The sequence below is a fragment of the Glycine max genome, chromosome 17 (assembly GCF_000004515.6).
Source record: "Glycine max cultivar Williams 82 chromosome 17, Glycine_max_v4.0, whole genome shotgun sequence".
Taxonomy (NCBI): domain Eukaryota; kingdom Viridiplantae; phylum Streptophyta; class Magnoliopsida; order Fabales; family Fabaceae; genus Glycine; species Glycine max.
In genome coordinates, this window is record NC_038253.2 from 17,759,347 (window position 1) to 17,780,953 (window position 21,607).

At 31.9% G+C, this 21,607-nt stretch overlaps 1 protein-coding gene across 1 annotated transcript; it reads right to left on the bottom strand.

The window, feature by feature from the left end:
* Positions 1–12,272: 12,272 nt before the first annotated feature.
* LOC100809640 (PI-PLC X domain-containing protein At5g67130) lies at positions 12,273–17,782 on the bottom strand. Its single transcript, XM_014769548.2, has 9 exons — positions 17,777–17,782; positions 17,591–17,653; positions 17,353–17,475; positions 16,768–16,905; positions 14,231–14,329; positions 13,810–14,113; positions 13,309–13,532; positions 12,990–13,076; positions 12,273–12,468 (listed from the first exon to the last, which is right to left on the bottom strand). The coding sequence occupies exons 1-9, from the start codon at positions 17,780–17,782 to the stop codon at positions 12,283–12,285; spliced, it is 1,230 nt and encodes a 409-aa protein (XP_014625034.2). The 3' UTR covers positions 12,273–12,282.
* Positions 17,783–21,607: the final 3,825 nt, after the last annotated feature.

Below are 21,607 nucleotides of genomic sequence, written 5' to 3' on the forward strand. Positions count from 1 at the left end.
AATACTTTCTAATTGAATCAATTATTGTCCAATGATATGTTCATACACATGTATTGTGACACCTTTTATCCCAACATGCATATAAATGAGAAAAACATATAAAAGGCGGAATCTAATTAAATCAATTTTATTCAATAAAATCACAGTAAATCCACATGGGTAAAATGTCCACATTCGCTTCACTGTTACCAAATAAAACTTATCATAAACATTTTTTGCTTAAAAACAAGACCGTTCAAGTTTACAAAAGAACTCAAGTTAAGCAGCAGAATAAAATAAAGTAAAATAACATGTTCGGAACATTATGCAATTTAAATAGAAACCCATGCCCCAATGTCACATCCTATCAGAGCATTGTGTCCTGGCATCCTCCAGCACGAGGTTCCTTAAAGCAATCCACCTAACCATCTACTCCCACGAACACAAGATTTAAGATCATCACAGGATCTAAATACAAACAACATACAGGGAGTGAGTCATCACATTCCTCGACGAATAAATGAAAGCATACAAGTATGATGTAATTACGACAATAATATAATTGCAACAACAATATAGGTATATCAAGGCTCAACTTTGTCACAATTCACATCATTTCAACACTCATCACGTAACATCACTTGTCCTAGAATTTTATCACAAATCACATTCCATGCCTCCACGATTAATCACATATTCAAGACAACACATTTCAAATATAATATCACATCTCACAATTACACAATTCATTACCTACCATTACGTAACAAGTCACAATGATCATTACACAGGCGTTATGCAATAAATACACTAAACTCAATCCTATATGCAATATGGTACCAAGTCAGTGAAAAACCTTGTCAGGTGCCTAGGAGTACATGATAAGACAGACCACACATTATAACTCAGGTCACTCTCACTAGGTAAAATCATGGGGAGACCAGTTAGGATCACACTGTGGGATTGACAAAAGCTTAAAGGAGCACTCAAATTAGGTGTATTTACCCCCAAGGTCTAGACTTTGAAGAGTCTGTCAGGGCCTCTCCCTCCTGATTCAGGTCCAACCCATAAAATATATTAACACGCAGACTCTATCTATGAACTATACAAAACACACAACTCCTCAATTATTCTCAAAATAATTTTAACTCGTTGCACCTCAAAGTGGTTCAACTCATCGGGTTCCCACAATGGATCTCATCACAATACTCATCGCGTATTAACTCGTCACCCTTAAAGGGTCTTACAGTCATGTGATTGTATGATTCATAGCTCACAACTTAATGCACACAACATCTCAATACACGTGTGATCTTGCAATTTGATACATACTAAACTTGTCACTTACACATAGTTTGTCACACTTTCATAATCCCTAGACATCATGTTATCACGCCCCATGCATCATATACATATCACGTAGTAATAATATTAATATGTTATGTTCATATGACTAATCATCTCATTAAAATAGGCATTTAAAATCATATATGTGCCACTGAATTTTGAACTATGCAATACACACAATCACCCAATTGTTTTCAAAATCATTTTAACTCGTCACGCCTCAAAGTGATTCAACATGTTAGGTTCCCACAGTGGATCCCATGGCAATACTCATCGTGCATTGACTCATCACCCTTAAAGGGTCTTACAGTTGTGTGATTGTACAGTTCATAGCTCACAACCCAATGCCATCACTTTACACTTCACAAAAACATGTATAATCACATTGATGAACGTATTAATCCCACACTTGTTCACAACACATGTTTCATCACACCTTCTAACCAACGCATTATCATATATATATATATATATATATATATATATATATATATATTGTTGGATCGAGTAGCCTCAGAATAATTAAGAAGGAGGGGTTGAATTAATTATTCCTAAACCTTTACTAAGTAAAAAATTACTCTTCTAAGGCTTTTACTAAATTGTTAAGAGAATGAGGAGTAGAAGAGAAACTTAACAGAAAGTAAAAGCGAAAATTAAATGCACAGCGGAAAGTAAAAGAGTAGGGAAGAAGGAAACAAACACACAAGAGTTTTTATACTGGTTCGGCAACAACCCGTGCCTACATCCAGTCCCCAAGCAACCTGCGGTCCTTGAGATTTCTTTCAACCTTGTAAAAAAATCCATTTACAAGCAAAGATCCACATGGGATGTACCCTCCCTTGTTCTCTTTGGACCTAGTGGATGTACCCTCCACTAGAACTGATCCACAAGAGATGTACCCTCTCTTGTTCTCAGTCAAACCCAAGTAGATGTACCCTCTACTTGTACCACAAAGGATGTACCCTCCAATGTGTTAAGACAAATATCTCAGGCTGTTAAACCTTTGATACTTTGTGAATGGGTATACAAAAGAATTCTCAGGCGGTTAGTCCTTTGAACACTTTTGTATTAGGGAAAGGGAAGATCAAAAGAATTCTCAGACTGTGTCGTTTTGAATTCTTTGACAAGGGAGAAGGGAGACACAAAAGAATTCAGGCGGTTAGTCCTTTGTTCTTTTGGAGAAGGGAGAAGAGAGACACAAAAAGAATTCAAGCGGTTAGTCCTTGGCAAATTCTTTTTGGCAAAGGGAGAAGAGAATGAAAAGATGAATAGCACAAGTTTTCAAGGTTTAGAAAACCAGAAAACTTCAGAGAGCTTTTGGTACAAAGAAAAAGAAGAAGTTCAAAGAGATTCAAGGCTTGTAAAGGATTGTATGAATAAGTGTTCAAGATTCTTGAAATGCAAAACAAAACTTGCTTTTATAGACTCTTTATGTCTGGTCAAGAAGACCATTTAGAAGAGTTATAACTTTTAGAAAAACTTAAAACCAATTTGAAAAAGTCGAAAACCTTTTTGAAGAGTTACATCTTTTGATTTATCAGAAACAGTCACTGGTAATCGATTACCAAATTAGTGTAATCGATTACACAAGGCTTTTAAGTGAAAGGATGTGACTCTTCACATTTGAATTTGAATTTCAACGTTCAAGGGCACTGGTAATCGATTACCGAAACATTGTAATCGATTACAACCTTTTGAAAATAATTGGAACGTTGTAAGTTTAGTTTGAAAACTTTTTCAAACTCATTTCGCTACTGGTAATCGATTACAACAATATGGTAATCGATTACCAGAGAGTAAAAACTCTTTGGTAAAAGGTTTTGTTAAAAACTCATGTGCTATTCAAAGTTTTGAAAAAAAAATTAATACTTATCTTGATTGAGTCTTTTCTTCATTCTTCAATCTTGAGTCTTGAATCTTGATCTTGATCTTGATCTTGATTCTTGAGATCTTAAACCTTGAATCTTGATTCTTGTCTCTAGATTTTCTTCTTGAGTCTTGAATTCTTCTTGATTCTTATCTTGAACTCTTGAATTGTTCTTGATTCACTTGAGTTGTTCTTTGATTGATCTTTGAGCTTTTTGTCATCATCTTTTGTTATCATCAAAACACCTTTGAATCACTTTGATTCACCATGAAGCTTTGCTTCTACATATATATATATATATATATATATATATATATATATATATATATATATATATATATATATATATATATATATAATAGTAATCTTCCAACATTTAAGTGTTGGATCAAGTGACATCGGAATAATTAAGAAGGGGGGTTGAATTAATTTTTAATGAACCTTTACTAATTAAAAAACTGATCCTTCTTAATGTTACTAGATTCAATTATGCTTTTACTACTAAGTTAAGAAAGTAAAGAACAAAAATAGAAACTTAACCAAAAGTAAAAGCGATAATTAAAGTGCACAGCAGAAATTAAAGAGTGTAGGGAAGAAGAAGACAAATACAAGAGTTTTATACTGGTTCGGTAACAACCCATGCCTACATCTAGTCCCCAAGCTACTTGCAGTCCTTGAGATTTCTTTTCAATCTTGTAAAAGCCTTTACAAGCAAAGATCCACAAGGGATGTATCCTTCCTTGTTCTCTTTGAACAACCAAGTGGATGTACCCTCCACTTGAACTGATCCACAAAAAATGTACCCTTTCTTGTTCTCAGTTACAACAAACCAAGTAGATGTAACCTCTACTTGTACCACAAAGGATGTACCCTGCAATGTGTTAAGACAAAGTTCTTAGGCGATTAGTCCTTTGAAACTTTGTGAAGGGGAAACAAAAGATATCTCAGGCAGTTAGTCCTTTGAAATCTTTTGTTAAAGGGAAAGGGAAGAATCAAAAGAATTCTCAGACTGTGTCGTTTTGAATTCTTTGAAAAGGGAGAAGGGAGACACAAAAGAATTTAGGCGGTTAGTCCTTTGTTCTTTTGGAAAAGGGAAAAGAGAGACACAAAAAGAATTCAGGCGGTTAGTCCTTGTCGAATTCTTTTTGGCAAAGAGAGAAGAGAATAAAAAGATATAGCACACTTTTGTTTTCTGTGAAAGAACAATGTTTGAAAACCAAAAAACTCAGAAAGCTTTTGGCAAAGGAAGAAGAAGAAGAAGTTCAAAAAGGTGTTCAAAGAGATTCAAAGGTTCTAAAAGTATATATGAAAAGTTATATCAAGTACTTAAAATGCAAGTCAAGGTCTTGCTTTTATAGACTCTTCATGTCTGGTCAAGAAAATCATTGGAAGAGTTATAACCTTGAGAAAATCTTGAGAAAACCATTGGAAGAGTTACATCTCTTGATTTTTATTCAAAACTTGTCACTGGTAATCAATTACCAAAACTATGTAATTGATTACACAAAGCATTTTATGAAAAGATGTGACTCTTCACAATTGAATTTGAATTTCAACGTTCAGATACACTGGTAATCGATTACCAATATATTGTAATCGATTGCACCATTTAAAAATCAATTGGAACGTTGCAAATTCAGTTAAAAGCTTTTGAAATCAAACTTTGCCACTAGTAATCGATTACAGGAAACTGGTAATCGATTACCAGAGAGTAAAAACTCTGGTAACTTATAAAATTTTGAGAAAAAACTTTTCTTGTAAAACAAAATTGTGTTATGTTTGGTTTTTGAAAAATATTTTCAATACTTCCCTTGTGAAGTCTTCTTGATTTCTTCTCTTGAATCTTGAATTCATCTTCTCTTGAATCTTGAAATCAAACTTCTCTTGAATCTTGAATCTTCTTGATTTCTTCTCATGAAACTTGAAATTAATCATGATCTTGAACTTGTTGACTCAATCTTGAAATTATTCTTTGGGCTTTTTGTCATCATCAAAACTACTTGAATCAACTTGATTCATCATCATGAAGCTTGCTTCTACATTAAGGTATATAATCATTCACTTATTCATTCGGTTTATAGGAAACATGCATACATGTATAGTAAACAAGTATATCCTTACATTTCCTCCTAAGTTACTACGACCTTTGTAGAGTAAAATTACAAGTACAAGGGATATACTAATCCTATTAAGTTCATACTTATCTTTTTTGAAAGCTATGACAATTGTCTACAACTCTTATGTTGATCACAGAAACTGGTTTGACATTAACTATGTCTAATCCTAAGGTAAACATTGGATCATTGCTTAATCTTGACAGTTCAACCTTTTCTCAATACTTTGACTCTCTAGGGGGCTATGCAACTTCGAATTGGGTGAAACCAACGGTATTTCTTAGCTAACTTCCAGGGATAAAAATTTTATGCAGACCACAAAACCTAATTCAATAATTTTCTTAGTCATTTTAATGCTACAAGTTAACTCACGTTGTCAGGAAAATAGCACATGCTTAAAACAATTGATTTTCACTAAGCACAAGCGTGCTCTCATCAAGCACGGTCGTGCTTTGCGAAAAACTTCCATTTCATGAGGAAAAAGAGGCATGGTTAAGACCTCAAGACACACCCAAATTCAAAACTAATAGCACAGAACATGTGATCACATCATAGGGAACATAACCCCTCAATCAATTTCAAGAAAACATGCAAGAATCAAGAATTCCAAAATTTCTAGGTTTCTAACATTCAAAGGCAAACACTCAATTAAACCATCCAATTTGCATCAGGGCATCAATTGACCCATCAAGCATTAGCAATTCGTAGTTATCATTGTGCGCACAAAATTAAAATGCATAAAACATCCCAAAATTAATCCTAATTTGATTCTCTAAGGATCCCTACACATGTTCACTCTAACCCCAATTGCGATAAACTCATCTCTTACCTCTTAGTGAGCTCATATGTGTAGTCCTTCAATGATAGCAGTGTCTCAAGCGGTTCCCTAAGATTTCTCAAGCTTTTCCTCTGGTTGCTTTGCTAGGATTTCCAAGCGTTAGAGAGAAGAAGAATGGATTGGAGTCTCAATTTCCCTCTCTCCACATGAAGGACAATTATATATCTACAGACATTATTTCATAAATCCCAAAGGTGGAAATGTGTGAAAATGAGTTTGGAAAGTGGTATCAAAATTTTAGGAAGATCCAACGGTTAATGAGACCAAAATCATAGTTTTACTGAGACAAGTTTGGATATATGCGGGAAAAATAAAGGATTTTGGGAGAGAAAGAAGGGAGAAAAATTTGGGAGGGAGAGAGAGAGTGTAAAAACATATCATAAATGTAAAACCCAACATAATATGTCTCTATTTATAGCTTAGTACTCTGAGCCTATTATTTATTCTATTTTTATTTATTTTTTTTATAAAAAGGAACTCATTTTACTCTTTCATTAAATAAATAACCAATTAAAATATCCATTTATTTTCTAAAACATCATTTTACTCTATTTATTTTCTAATACTATGAAACCCTTATTTTAATTTACAAAAAACCATTTTCTCTTGTTTATTTAATTTCTAAAAACTCTATTAATTTTTATATAAAAATCTTTTTATTTATTTTACGAAAAATGGGGTGTTACATATACACATCATGTGGTTCATTCATGTTCTAGAAGCTCTGACATATTTGATTTCCTCAAATGTTTTGAATTCTTAATCATTTGAATTTCAAGTATGCATAAGAACAAAGTATGGACCTTCATAAGAGAGTTTTCATGGAGATTTTGGGATGACCGAATCCAAGTATATTGATATGATTTCTATCATATCTTCTCCTTGTTGGATGTCACATTTGAGTGATGCCTTAGATGATGAGGATATTGAGGAGGACCCACCTATGGACTCTACTGAGTGTATAGAGGAAGATCCCGAGGAGGATCCTTCTAAGGGTACTTCTTAAGATAGTTTTGAGGCTTAGGATGTACAGTCTATGGGGGTATGTTGTACATGGGTGACTTCTTTGAGGTCTAGTTTTCCTTTTTTATGTATTTTGATATAGGTAGATCAGGGTTCACATTTTGTATCTTGTCACTTATATATATATATATATATATATATATATATATATATATATATATATATCCTTTTCTACTTTTGCTTTACTTTCATTTCAGGGTGTATGTGACACCATTTTATCATAATTGACGTGATTTACTTTATCTATTTTGATACTCTTTGAGATCAAAGTTATGAATTATGGTTTAGGTTTTTATGATGAGGGTTTTAGAAATATTGATTTTCAAGTGTGGTTTAAGTAATTAATTGTTTGCGAATGCAATTATATTATGTTTTATTTACCAGTTATCAAAGACAAATTTATGAAACAAAGCTTATGATTGATTTATTTATACGCATAAAGAGTTTTGAAAAATGATTTAAGAAATGAACAACCGATTTACTCTAAAATTTCTTCTTAAAATTTTTTTATCAAAGAATTTTCTCAATTAAAATAAAAGGATGATATGATATTATGACACATTGGATAAGTACATGTGCACTCATGTTTAGGGTGTCACAAAACACGAGGTTAATATAATGTTATCTCAAATTGTTTTCATGTGTTACATCTTTACCTTGACTTATCATTGAGAAAGAATTGATTTATCTATGGTGTTAAAAATAACTAATGAGTTAGTTGATTCACCTTGAGTCACTCAATATGTTTTCTTGACAAATTAAGTGGAGTAGTCAAATTAGGTTGGTGGGAAGAAGACCCCAACATAATTCCCTTAAAAAAAAGGTTGAATTGGTCAGTCTAGCTATTTTTACCACTCATATATGATTAAAACATCAACAAGTTTAACAATTGCTAGAATTTAAAAAGTAAACTACAAATTAAAGAACAAATGAACAACCAACAACATATGATTTTCTTGTTTAAAGTTTATTTTGTAACAATAAATGATGTATAAGATTATGGGTATTATAGAAAATGATGAGGAACTACGTCCAATTAATAGTCAGTTAGCAAATAATTATATATTGTAATGTAACATAACAAAATGATCATAAATATAAGAAGAGGAATAGACTAGTTACACAATTTATAAAAAGAAAAGAAAAAGAAGAAGAAATTCAAATATTCCCATGAATTATAATACTCTATTTCATGTAACTTGGAGATGCCTTTTCAATCTTGATTCTGAGAAGACATATTATGCATCAATGTCTGAAAAAATTACGGAGAGTTAGTATCATTTTTTTTAATTAATTTTTTTATTAATTAAAATTTATTAAAAAATTATAAAATCATGAATAAGAATTGTAAAACAAAAAGTATAACCCACATATTTTCATTATTTTCCAACAAAATTTAAGTTAATAATCAAATGTGTATTTAAATAATTATATTTAGTGAATGAGTTTATGACATTATTTTAACATAATTATTTTATAATTGATTGACATTTAGTTCTTCCAAATCAAATTACTTGATTTACTTCTACCTCAATCCATGAGATAAAAAGTATGAAAATTTAAATTCCACACAGATGACATAACTCTTGTGCTTCAACCATGGATTGGGAATTGGTTTGATAAATATTAAAATGAACCAAACCTATTGGAATACATTGTAGTTCACACCTTATTCATAAAAAATCAACTTTTCTATCACTATGCAAAACAATCTCATAGATGAAAATGTTAAATAAGTAGTAATCAAAGATTTTTTTTAGTTTTCAATAGTTGGATCAATGATTAGAAGTTTCAAGTGAGAGATAACTTGTTTGCTATAACAACTTTGGCTTTCAGTGTTTCTTATATTCTTGTTCATGATTTTTAAGCATGGGTACTTGGTTATTTTGGTCGACTGTAAGCACAATTCTATGCAATTGTTTGTGACTCTTTTTATACCCTTACTTGATTTTAGTTGAGCTATTTTTCTTGTTTGGATGGCATGTGTTTTTTCTTGTAATAAGGTGATTAGAAAGTTAGTAATTGGACATAGAATAAATAATAAAGAAGGATGTAATGAGTGATGCAGATGAGGTTTGTCCCTCCTTCATAATAGGAGTGATATTTATGGGTCACTTGATAAGGAAAAAAATGCATCATAATGCTAAAACTTGATAAGGGATATCGATATCATTTATTCTTATGTTTACTCGAATATCAAGAAATAGATAAATTGAACTATACAAGGATGTCACATTCTATCCCTTATGTTCAAAATTCAAATCACAACATATGTCACAAAGGTTATGTCAAATCACAACATTCTTATTATTTGGATAGCACTTATGTGTTTTTAGATATTGGTTATTGATTATACTGTTAAATAAGATTTAATATTATTGATAGTGTAATGAGAACCTATAAAAGTCGCAAACATAAAACTTATTAAAGAAGAAAAGAAATAACAAGTATAACTATAATATTTCTTACGACTTGACTCATAATGTATAAGCCCACTTAAAAGAATGTTAGAATAATTAGAAGGTTCAAACTTAATGTTAGAGCCCGAAGTTGCAAGGTTTAAGATGCAAAAGAGACACTATATAAGGTAGCACCTAATTCCTAAAGAGGCACACCATTCTCAGTAACTACATATTACATGAAGTTTTCGTGAGAAACCTAGTAATCAAGATGTTCCTTGTAGTATAGCTAGCCTTGCTATCTCTTTCCTTAGTTGTTAGATGATTAACAAATCTGTTTGGACCTTGTAGAGGTTTGGCTTATGCTACTAGACTACGTGTTTTACAAAAAAAAAAAAAAACATTGACTCTACAAGAGGTAATATTTTTAACACAACTTTATGCTCTTTTGCAAGGATTTTTTTATGGAAAATTTTCATCACGGTTATTTTTTATTTACATTTCCCAATAACTATGGGTTTATGTATTGAACATAAAAAGACCAAGTGTTTAAAAAGTTCAAATAGTTTCAGGCTTTGGTTGAGAGATAGTCATGCAAGAAGCTTAAATGAATTCATGTTAACAATGATGGTGGGTATTATGGACATTTGATGTATATTGCAAGCAACAAGGTATTGGATGTGAAAATATGCCTCCTAAAACACTTGAGCTAAATGGTTTACTAGAGAGAATGAACAAAATATTAACAGAGAGTGAGGTGTTAGCTCTTTGAAGCTAAGTCACCCAAACACTACTTGGGTGAGGTATTGTATGGTATTGTATGTTGTTAACTTATGTCCTACGATTTCGTTGAACAGTGAAGTTCTTAATAATATTTGTTCAAGACAAATACTTGAACTTGGTTTTGTTAAAGACAAATATTTGTTGTTTGTTGGTAATCAAAGTGCATTTCATCTTGGTGAGAATTCAACTTTGCATTCAAGGTCTAAACACATTGATGTGAGGTATCATTAGATACATGATGATTTGGATGTTAAGTTATTAAAGTTGACCCAAGTTCATAGTAATAGTAATGGTGCTAATAAGATGACTAAAGCATTACTAAAAAGGAAGTTTGAAACTTTAAATATAATTGGTTTGGCAATCATCTCTACATAGTTGTGAGAGGGACATTGTGGATATTGGGCTCCCTTATTATATGGAGAAAGGCTTAAATGTGAGATTTCATTTTATGTCTCACTTGCCTAAGTAAAGATTGGTTATATTATGGTATGACAGACTCATTTTTCTAAGTGACAACAATAACTTAAGAGAAAAGAAGAAGGAAAAGCCAACTCACATACAAACCTAAAAGTTACCATAAAATTATGATCAAAGATTTGTTCACCCTTGGATCATACTCAAATTTCTTAAAAATATTCTCAACATCTGATTCTTGGTTCTGAACGGTTGGATTGGTGATTAGAGGAATGGAGTACAAGATAATATGCTCATAATAACTATTATATGTTGGGAACTTTTTTCTAAAAAAATATCATTTGTAAGCATTGGTACCTGGTTGTTTTGGTTAATTGTAAGTATGAATTATCACACTTGTTTATGACTCTTTGTACCATTACTTGATTTTAGTTGAGCTATTTCTTAAAGTGAATAAGTCAATCACTAAAAAGGAGGTGTATCCCTCCCATTCCAGGAGTTTCTCCTTGTCCCTACCACATCTTTTGTGAATTAGCAATCACTAGGCTCCCACCCTAGTATTCTTTCAACAAGCTTTTCCAGGTTTCACCCACAATAGCACTTGCTATCGTACACAACAACAACCTGTTATGTTCCCTAGAGCCTAAGAAGCCATATTCACTTTCTTGCTCTTCCTAGTTCTCTTTAGCAACACCTCTATTGGACACTCACACAACCACCTGACTACTCTTCCTCGGCTCTCTTCAGTAGCACCTGCTACTGGCTACACACAACAACCTGTTGTAGTCTCTTCACACCAAGGGAATGATGGACAAAAAACTTTTGATTAAGACACTAATGGCTTTCACCTAGACTGATCTGGGCTAAGGAAGTCCCTTAAGATATGGGGTTTGTCAACTAACTTTTATGCTCTACTTTGGCAATCTTCCTTACACTTAGTTCCTTTGGATTTGATCAATTTATAGACTTGATCAAGAGCTAGCCATTTGGGGCTGTTGGAGGTTGAGTTCAAGTGTTGCATGAGTTGTCCATGTCCATGCATGTAGTCTTTTTGCCTAATTCAACCTTCACTATACAACTTCATTGAATTGTCTTCTTCATCTTTGTTTTTGCTCGATTGTCATAAGAATACTATTGTGTTGGTATTCCCCACATCAAAATATGGCATTATTTATTAGTAGGTTGTAGGATTAAAAGATCTCACAACTAAGTGTGTGTTTGGATTAAAGTCTCCAAATTTAAGTTTGAATGAATTTCATTTAGCAAACTGAGGTTGCAAAAATTACTTTAATAATGCTTTCAATTAAAACTTAATTTTAAGCCAATATAGGTGCACAAAAAACTTTTAAAGAAAACTAAACATATCATCAAACTAAGTTTAATAGACATAAGTTAAAGAAGGTCAAACATTAAATCACAATACCATAACAAATTTACAATAAATAATTTCCATGCAAATATCCACTCAGTTAAAAAAATGAAGCTATGCAAGAAAATAAAGTATTAAATTTTTTATAGTCAAGTCAGGAAATTTTTCACTCCCCACATTACCCATAAAAACTTCACCAACTTTAGAGGGGTGTCCACATGAAATTCCTCTTGTACCGGCTGATGGCTTGCTTCTTCTACGATGGTTGGGGGAGCAACAGCAGGTGGCGGTGGAGAAATTGGTGGCACATCACATGTGCCATATGTGGCATTTGGCTGCATATATTTATAGTCAAATAGTAATAATTTACCTTCAAAATATTCAATATTCAATGAATTTATAGACAACCTCTTGTATATAGGAAAACAAGCCATAACATACTTCATCATAATGAGAGAATGTAAGGTCAATGGATATTAAAATTTCAATACCTATTTTTTGCTTTATTTTCTTAATATTTTTAATTTTCAGAATTTGTTAATAATTAAATTTCAATTTAAAATTGTTGTAATAAATAATTTTTATTATTGTTGTAAAACTTACTAATTATTATAAGTTTGTAAGATACACACACAAACAATAGTTATTTAACAAAATATATTCAGGTGTTATAACTTTGATTGATGAAATTTTCTAGTAATGGTATATTCTTTCTAAAAACAAATGGATGTATATTAGCATTTGTGTTGCTACATATGTCTCTTTGTTCTCTAGAACGAATATATTATCAGAGTTATTACTTTGATTTTTTTAGTTGTGTGTGTGTGTGAGAGAGAGAGAGAGAGAGTTAGGTAACCCTGCAATAGGAAATGTTGTCACATCCGCAAGTTAAGTGACCATTTGCTACATCAACTGCTTCAGGGGCTCCTCCTCCATCACTCCTCTTTTAACAAAAAGTAAAATGGTTAGCAACTTGAAACAAATATGTTCTTTATCCGAGACATTTGAAAAAATTTCCAATAAAAAAGAGAATTGTGGTGTCATATTTTGAAACATAATTGTAATTTATATGTTCCTTTTCTCCTAAGATTACATATTTATGTTTTTAAATATATGAAGATTCAAATTATTATTTTGCTAGCAAATGAATGAAATCCTTCCAAGTAATTAAGTACCTGGTAAAAATCAACAGCAATGAAATTTGGCCATCGACCGCTGGAAGCATTATGGCAAGTCTTCAACATGTTAACTAATGGAGTTGAATTGTCAGCACAAGCTGAGCTTGCATTAGCACTAGTGAGAAAGTAGTTCATCAAAACCAATGACTTTGATTTTGTGTTCATGGTTGATGATTCACCTCGATTTGGACAAGAACCACCTTTCATTCCATCATCTCCATCTGAAATTTAATAAATTCCATACAGGATCATGTAATTGGAATACACTCCATAATATGTTGGAAATTTTTATTAAATGAATATATTATTCAATTAGTCCTTCAAAAATATAACACTAGCCATGAAAGCTATGCCTAAAGTCCATTAATCAAATCAATTCTCCAATATCTTAATGTAAGAACTAATTTTGGAACAAAATATGAGTTATGATGCAATTTTCATTATTAACTAATCAATATGTTCAAGATTAAGTTCTTGTTTAAAGGATATTAATCTTACATTGGTTTTCTACTACATATTTCCATTGGTTAGCAATGCCCTCAGAATCTTCTTTAGATGATTTAGAGGTGAAAACGACCAAACGTTGATTTTGATGAACCATGTCATCGACAGTTGGCCAATCTTCACCATTCTTAGGCATTCTAGATACTGGGAACCAATACTTTCTCAACCCAGAAGCATTAAACACCTTGGTAAGCCCTTGGGGAGATGTCACATAGTCTTCAATGAAGATGGTCACAATTTCTGTTGGATTTGCTTCCATGAATGATTGGATGTCTTTAAGCACATTTATAGCAGGTTTCTGGCATGGTAGACATGTGGATGCGGAATAAAATCAGAGCTTGTACAACTTGACAAAAAATTAGTCTAAATTACAAATTTAGAATGAGAAGATAAGTAAGGTAAGACATGCACTTACAAATGAAGTGACATCGTAACAATTGCCTCCAAAGGAATGACACAACCAGATATCATTTTTAAAGTCATACATATCTAGCATAAGGCCTCGAACACCATTCTGTACAAAATGCAAAAGAAAATAAGGATAAGATAAAAAAAAAAAAGATGTTTCATATTCCTATAAAGATTATTTACATAGTACAATGGGTGCACATATAAATATACCCAAAATTAAATTGCATGTGCATATTGATAGAAATACTAATACTAGATGTTATTTGTTTAGTTAAACTTTTCTTATTCAATTAATGTTACAGCTTTTTGGGTGCATATTTCTTTGTCGTAGAACTAAAGACTAATTTCTCAAAGGCATAATAGATACAAGCTTAAAGGACATGATTATTATTCAACTTTATCCCACCATGTTGGTAGTTAATGTTTCAATTAGGGATAGTTCATTGAAGATTGTGATTAATGTGAATAAAATACTACCAAAGTTAATGAACTATTCTCTAGCTTCAATATGGTATTAGTGATTTCTTTCATGCTTCATTACTTTTATAGTATCAATCATGACATGTTCTAGGATTGTTCATACGGCCCTTCATTCCTCTCATCCTATGTCTCTTGATGCTACTCAGTAGAACCTTTCCTTTCCCCCCTTCCCTTTGGGTGACCTTTTCCCGTCTTGGATGACCTTTCTATTTTTAATCCACCTTTTCCACATCATTCTATAGGTTCCTTTTAGCTTTGGTTTGTCAAATCTAAACAGAGTATAATCATCCATAGAATATATCATTATACAACCATAAGTAGTAGCACCTAGTATTGTAATTTATATGAGTAAGATACAACATGCAACAACAGCCGAATTTCCCTTCATGTATTCATATTTACACTTACTTTTCACGAAAAATTCATTCTCACCTACTCTACTCATATGAGAATGTTACAACAATTGAGTTATCCATCTCACATTTCTAGTTCCTATAAATGCTACACGTATGTCAAATTCTCTAAATTTGTATTCTCTTCCATAATTCCTTTTATATGCCCCCACCCTACCACTTGAAACAACCCACAATACTTCAGGTGCTTATTTTTCCTTATGCCTCATTTACATAGCAAGACCTGGGCACTTTAAGGGATTTGAAAACCACATTGCTATCAGATATTTGAATCCCCACTTCCATGACTTCAACCATCCCCAAGCTATATTTTTGTTTGCTACAATATTTTTTGTATTTACGTTGTCTTTTCTTTGAATATATTGTTATTCCATGCTTTCCAAACATTCCAAATGAGTGCAACCATATTACTATTTCCACTTCTTATTTAATACGTAGTTCCCAAAATAGGCCTTGAAATTACCTAAAATGTTTTTCTACCTCCTTGTGTAGAGGCATCTCATACCCCAACTAGCACACACATCACTCTCATACTTGTGCAAGCCTTCCATAACACAAAATTAAGTGACTTGCATATTTCACCTCTATACTGCAACCTGTACAAAAATGTTTGTCAATAAAGATAATCTCCCTCCAACTAAAATTCTCCTTCCTAGGTGTTCTATATTTTATTAACCTCCATACAAATGTAACTACCTTTAGAGGAACATATTTATTCCATACGCGATGCCAGCCCACCGCTATCCTCACCTATTTGTCAATCATAGACTTTTATAAGTCGACCAAAAAGTGTACACACTTGTTTGATCAATCGACCACCTCCACTTATCGTTTTTCCCATTCTTCAACCTCACATTCTTTGTCACTTGATTCAACCTATCCAAAAGTTCTTGTTCAAGTACAAAAAATTATCTTTTCCATCTCCAACGACACACCCACTTCCCTTCCATCGAATTCCCCACTTCCATCATAATAACCTTTTTTTTTTGTATTTGTTAGGGAATATAGCCTAGCAAACTATGCAAAAACGTTTTACTCCCCTCTACCCAAGGATCCATCCAGAAATATAAAATATGAATTCTTACAATTCTCCATCACCTTCTTAATTTCTTCTGTAATCCAAGCTAGTTTCACCTCTTTATTCATATCAATTTACTCCTCTAAAATTTTCTTTTATATCCTAAATTATTTTTATGTTTGAATACAAATAAAAAATAAATAAATTTTGTCAAATTTATTCAAGTTAGTTACTTTCTTAAGTTTTTGTTATCACAATTTTAACTATGATTGTGCTACTTTTTTTTTTTACTTAAAAAATTAAACTTGAATGAAACAAAAAGAAATAAGTGAATAAATTAATATAATTTTAAATTTCTTGGGGATAAAACATTTTTTGATAACCAAATGAAATTGTATTGAAAAAAAAACCTATATATGCATAGGATAGGAACAAAAACCTCTTGGAGATAAAATGCAATTTGAAGAATTTTCATATAGAAATAATTTAAATAATGCTAAAGAACAACATTTGTCATTTGGGTCATGTTAGATCGTGTGTTATGAAAATAGGAATACTCTATCAAGATTAGTAAGAGACTTGATTGGGTTGCAATTAGGAGAAGAAAAAAAGAGAGAAGCAAAGTCTCACATTGAGTTGTTGGACAATTGTGTCTTCCTGGGTTGTGGAGGCTATAATAAAAGATCCTGTGTCAGATTTGATGCCAGATTGAGCGAATGAGTTATGTGTTGTCAGCCATGAATATCGATTGAATGCTAAACCTTTCACCTAATAACCACACAATAAGACACCACAATTAATTTAACTTTACTAAAATATTTGGAACTACTTAACATGATTCAATCTTTTTTCATTTGTAACCAAGCAACCTGGTCTAATATTCAACAAAACTAACTTGCATATCAAATTGAGCTTAACATGGTAATTGTTGTGTTGATAACATTTATGGTAAATTATTTTCTTGATGACAACAACGAAGAACAAAAAAGAATGTTTTGATGAAATTGTTATTGAAATACCTAATGATAAATGGAAGAAAAGTTAAGAGTTGAAGAATCAAATTTGCACAATCATAAGGAGGAATTACAAATACAATGAAAAACTTAGAAATTTATATTAAAGATCAAAATATATTAACAACATAAAGTTGTAATGTAGGCTGAAAATATAATTCTTAATGCACATAAGTTTTGTCTAATTAGAAATTGCACCTACCTTGGAAGTAGGGATTGTAGGTTGAGTTCTTGTGCATCTAGAGCGAGTATTCCCATTTGCCGGACATGTTGCACAATGAAGACCACCATCACATTTGTTCTCGGAACCACAAGTTTCTCCCAACTATTGTTCACCCAAAAGCTAAATGAGAACCATTGTTAATTGTATTCAATAATATTGCAAATGTACGTAACACTATGATTATAATTCATGATTAGAAAAATAATTTGTATCAAACCTTGATGCTAGATGAGCAATTAACGAGGCAAAGTGACACGAGAACTACCACCACCACTCGGCTCTGATTATGAATGGAAAAAAAAGAGTCATGTGCACATCAATTTTCATTCCATAAGAAACGATGTAGAAGGATATTAAATGCATTTGTAAATGAGATTAAGATAGAAATGACTCGCTAACATGCCTTCATTTTAACGTGGGCCTTCCAGTTTCAACACTTGATGGTTAAGAGACAACGAACATGGAGGATATTAAGTCCTTGATCCCTTTGCAATTCCCTCTTTCAATTATATTTTTCAAAATTCTGAGCATTTTGATGGTTTGATTAATTTATATAGTTGCCTGAGCAAAAAGAAAAGAATTTGTTGAGGGGAGGAAAAGTAGGGAAGGATGGATATTGGATAGTGTATGTGTCTTGTTCTTTATGTTCAAACTTTAGAAACATCCAGCTTACCGTTTAGACCATTAAATCAGTTTTTTGTTAAGCTTTCAAATAAAATATACATATTTTATCCCTGAAAATTGTTTTTTTTATTTTATTTTAGTCCTTAAATCAAAACATCCATTTAATTTTATTAAATATGTAGATTGAATTCATAGTTTGTCACAATCACATCGTAACTTGAATTACGCACGAAATATAACACATTCAATTGAAAATCAAATAGACCATCAACAAAATATTTTTAAGATACATTAAAAAAACCCTTAAAAAAATATTTGAATCTACACTTTTAAGGTTGTAATTCGTTACATGTAGGGAAGATATTAACAACCTTTATTTTTACTGAATTTTGAAAAATTATTTAACTTTATAAATATATATTTTATCCACTATTAAATTGGATGTTTTTAAAAATTGGATTAAGTTTATAAAATATCATATAATAAAAAATTATAATTAATACTTCATCGAATTATTTTATGTTAACGGTTAATATGTTATTTAAAATATAAGTAAATGACCTTCATTTGATAACATACCATTGAATGCTCAATGAAGTTTGATATAAATAATTATAAAGATAATATCAAATGATTTGAAAGTTTGATTGATTAATTTTGTGTTGTACATTAAGTTATTAGGAAATATACGTGTGGGGGGTGGATCAAAAGACATTGGTATCAATTTTTGCACCAGTTAATAACTTTATATAGCATGTGAATTTGATCGATTAAATTGTTGAATTATAATTATATATTATTATAATTATTTGTGTCAATTTTTATGAAATTTGAACATGAACAAGAAGACAATCATTTAGAAATTTGAACATAAACAAGAAGACGATCAAATGATTCATATTTTAATGTAAATAAAAAGTATTATTCTTCTTAAAGATTGATGTAAATAACTTTAGTTCACAAAAAATTGTTAGGAAGGTGAAGCAAATATGATGCTACCGTCATATTTGCCACGAAAATAATTTTTTAGAAAAAAACTATTGCTAGTTTATAATTTTTCATAACATTTTTAACTAATGGTAAGACAAATTAGAAATTAAAATTCTTTTGTAATCATCATATTTCATCCTAGTTTAACGTAATTCAAACATGTATTGGAAGTTGAGATTTCAATATTATATTCTTCAGTGAAATCCATGACATAAAATCCCTTTGATCATATCTTCATGTGCATAGTTTTGTAACTACATGATATTTCATCAAGCATACAGATTCAAATCTATGTGAACACATGTATTATGAAGTATCATTTTGGGTATCAACAAAAGACACAATAATTTTAACTCTAGCTAGAGTATAAACATATGATTCCTTAGTATGTTTATACTTGCATTGTTCTCAACAAGTGTTAAAAAAAAAAATAGCAAAAGTTACTAAAAAAACAAGAAACTATATTAAATCAACAAATCCAAATAGAGAAATTGTACAAAGTTTATCTAATCTACAATGAGTTTAACAAAACATTGAGAAATTACAATACATGTCTTTTGCTTTATTTTCCTAAAAAAATAAAAAGAAATTTCTCAAATAATATATATTTATTTACACTAAAATTAAAATCAAAATATTTTTGTTATTTTTGTCTTTATTTTTTATAGTTCTTTTTCACTGTTGTTACAAATAAAATTAGGTACATAAATTCATCAAATATGAATTTATCAATTAGTTTGTCTTTATCACGATCATATGACTTTCGAAATAAGGCCCAAGGCAACTAGCTATTGTAATGTAATTAAGGTGAAAACTACTTTTTTCTATTTTCTAATATCTTATCCAAATCCCTTGGAAAGTGCAACTAGTGAAATAGACTAACTGTTCTTTTCCCTCCATTTCCTATGTTAAGGAAAAATTGATTATTTTTTGTTTGAGGCCAAGTATAAGATCAACTATTGGCATGACATTGATTTTTCAGGATAGGCAAAGATGACTTGTATCTCTTGATAATTTGGAGCACTTCCATGCAATTGGGTGTCCATTGGGATTTACAATGTTTTTTAATGCACTAGAAGATAGGGCATAGTTGACTGCTAACTTAGATAAGAATATTCATAGTGCGACAATGTGGTCAACCAACCTTTGGACTCACTGTGTGGTTTCTATGCCTTTTATTTTTAGTATGGCCTCACATTATTTGGGGTTGCCTCAATTCCTTAGTCAAATAACATGAAGCAGAGGAATTATCCTCTATGAACCATGAAGGTACATTTCTCTAAGTTAAGACACATTGTCGCAACCTACCATTCGACAGGAGGGCGAGGGGAAATGCCAAAGGTGCATCTTCCAAAAAGGAAAATGCGTTGGAGTCGTCACCAACGTTTATTCGAGGAAAACGTTAGAAAAACCAAAAAGAGGTCTGCGAATTTTGAAAATAAGGGTTCGGGAGTTGTTTACGCATGGGGAAGGTATTAGCACCCCACGCGCCTGTTACGAGGGACGACAACCTTTGATTGAGTGTGCAAAACATGACTTCAAAATTGTGTATTTACCCTTTTTTATTTTTTTATTTTTTTGAGTCGACAAGGGTGTTGCCTTAGCTCCTACATATCCTCAGGTGCGATGAGGAATTCAGACCTACGTAGTTCTTTAAAGTGAGAAAGTTTGTGTGTTAAATTTTTTTTATGCTTTTGAAAGATTCTTTTTAATAAGAACAAAAGAGGGTTGTTAAGGCATTGGACCTTGAATGATTTCAAGTGACTTTGATGGAGAGAAAATTAGTTATGCGTTGGTTTTATTAACTTTCAATGACTTTAAAAGACAACTTTACGGTGCTAATGATCGGTTAAGATTAAACTTTATAAAAGAAAAGAGATTACCGATGATAGAAGGAGGAGATGAATATGCACAAAACAACAAAGGGGACCCCTATGGGTGCATAGATCGCATTCAAATCATAAAAACAAAACTAATCAATGATCGCATGAGAAACACCGAACCAAGAACGATGTAGAGATTGATCACAATCGCAATTTGGCAGCGCCTTGGCTTCATTTCCTTTTCTTTCTTCTTCTTCTCATTTATTTCTCTCAATTTCCTTCACTCCTCAATGCTGGAACCCCTCCCTCAGCTCCCCTTCATGCCTATTTATAGAAAAAAAGGCACTAGGGACCATGGTAGCTCGCCCAGGCGAGCTAAGACTTACTCCTGAAGTAACTGGCTCGCCCAGGCGAGCTGGTTCCTTCAGCCTGAAGTCATTTAAGGGCCCAGGTGAGCCAAAGGCTAGCCTGGGTGAGCTAGGGTCCATGAAACTCAATAAAAAGACCATTTTGTCCCTCCTTTTTGGTATCTTTCGCATTCTTGATCAAAACAATGAACCATCTTTCATCTTGTGCGGTAACTAGTGTCAAACAATGCAGTTCGGCTAGCAAGAATCAAAATATCAGTGAATGATAGTCCCCGGACGAAATTAGGGTCTGACAGTTGTCCCTCTCACTACTAGAAATGTAGCCTTTTACGACGCACATTCTAAGACGGTTATCTAGGACCATCTTAGAATGTGACGCGATGGCAAACTTGTAATTAGAATACCTGAAAATTATTTTTTACAACGCAC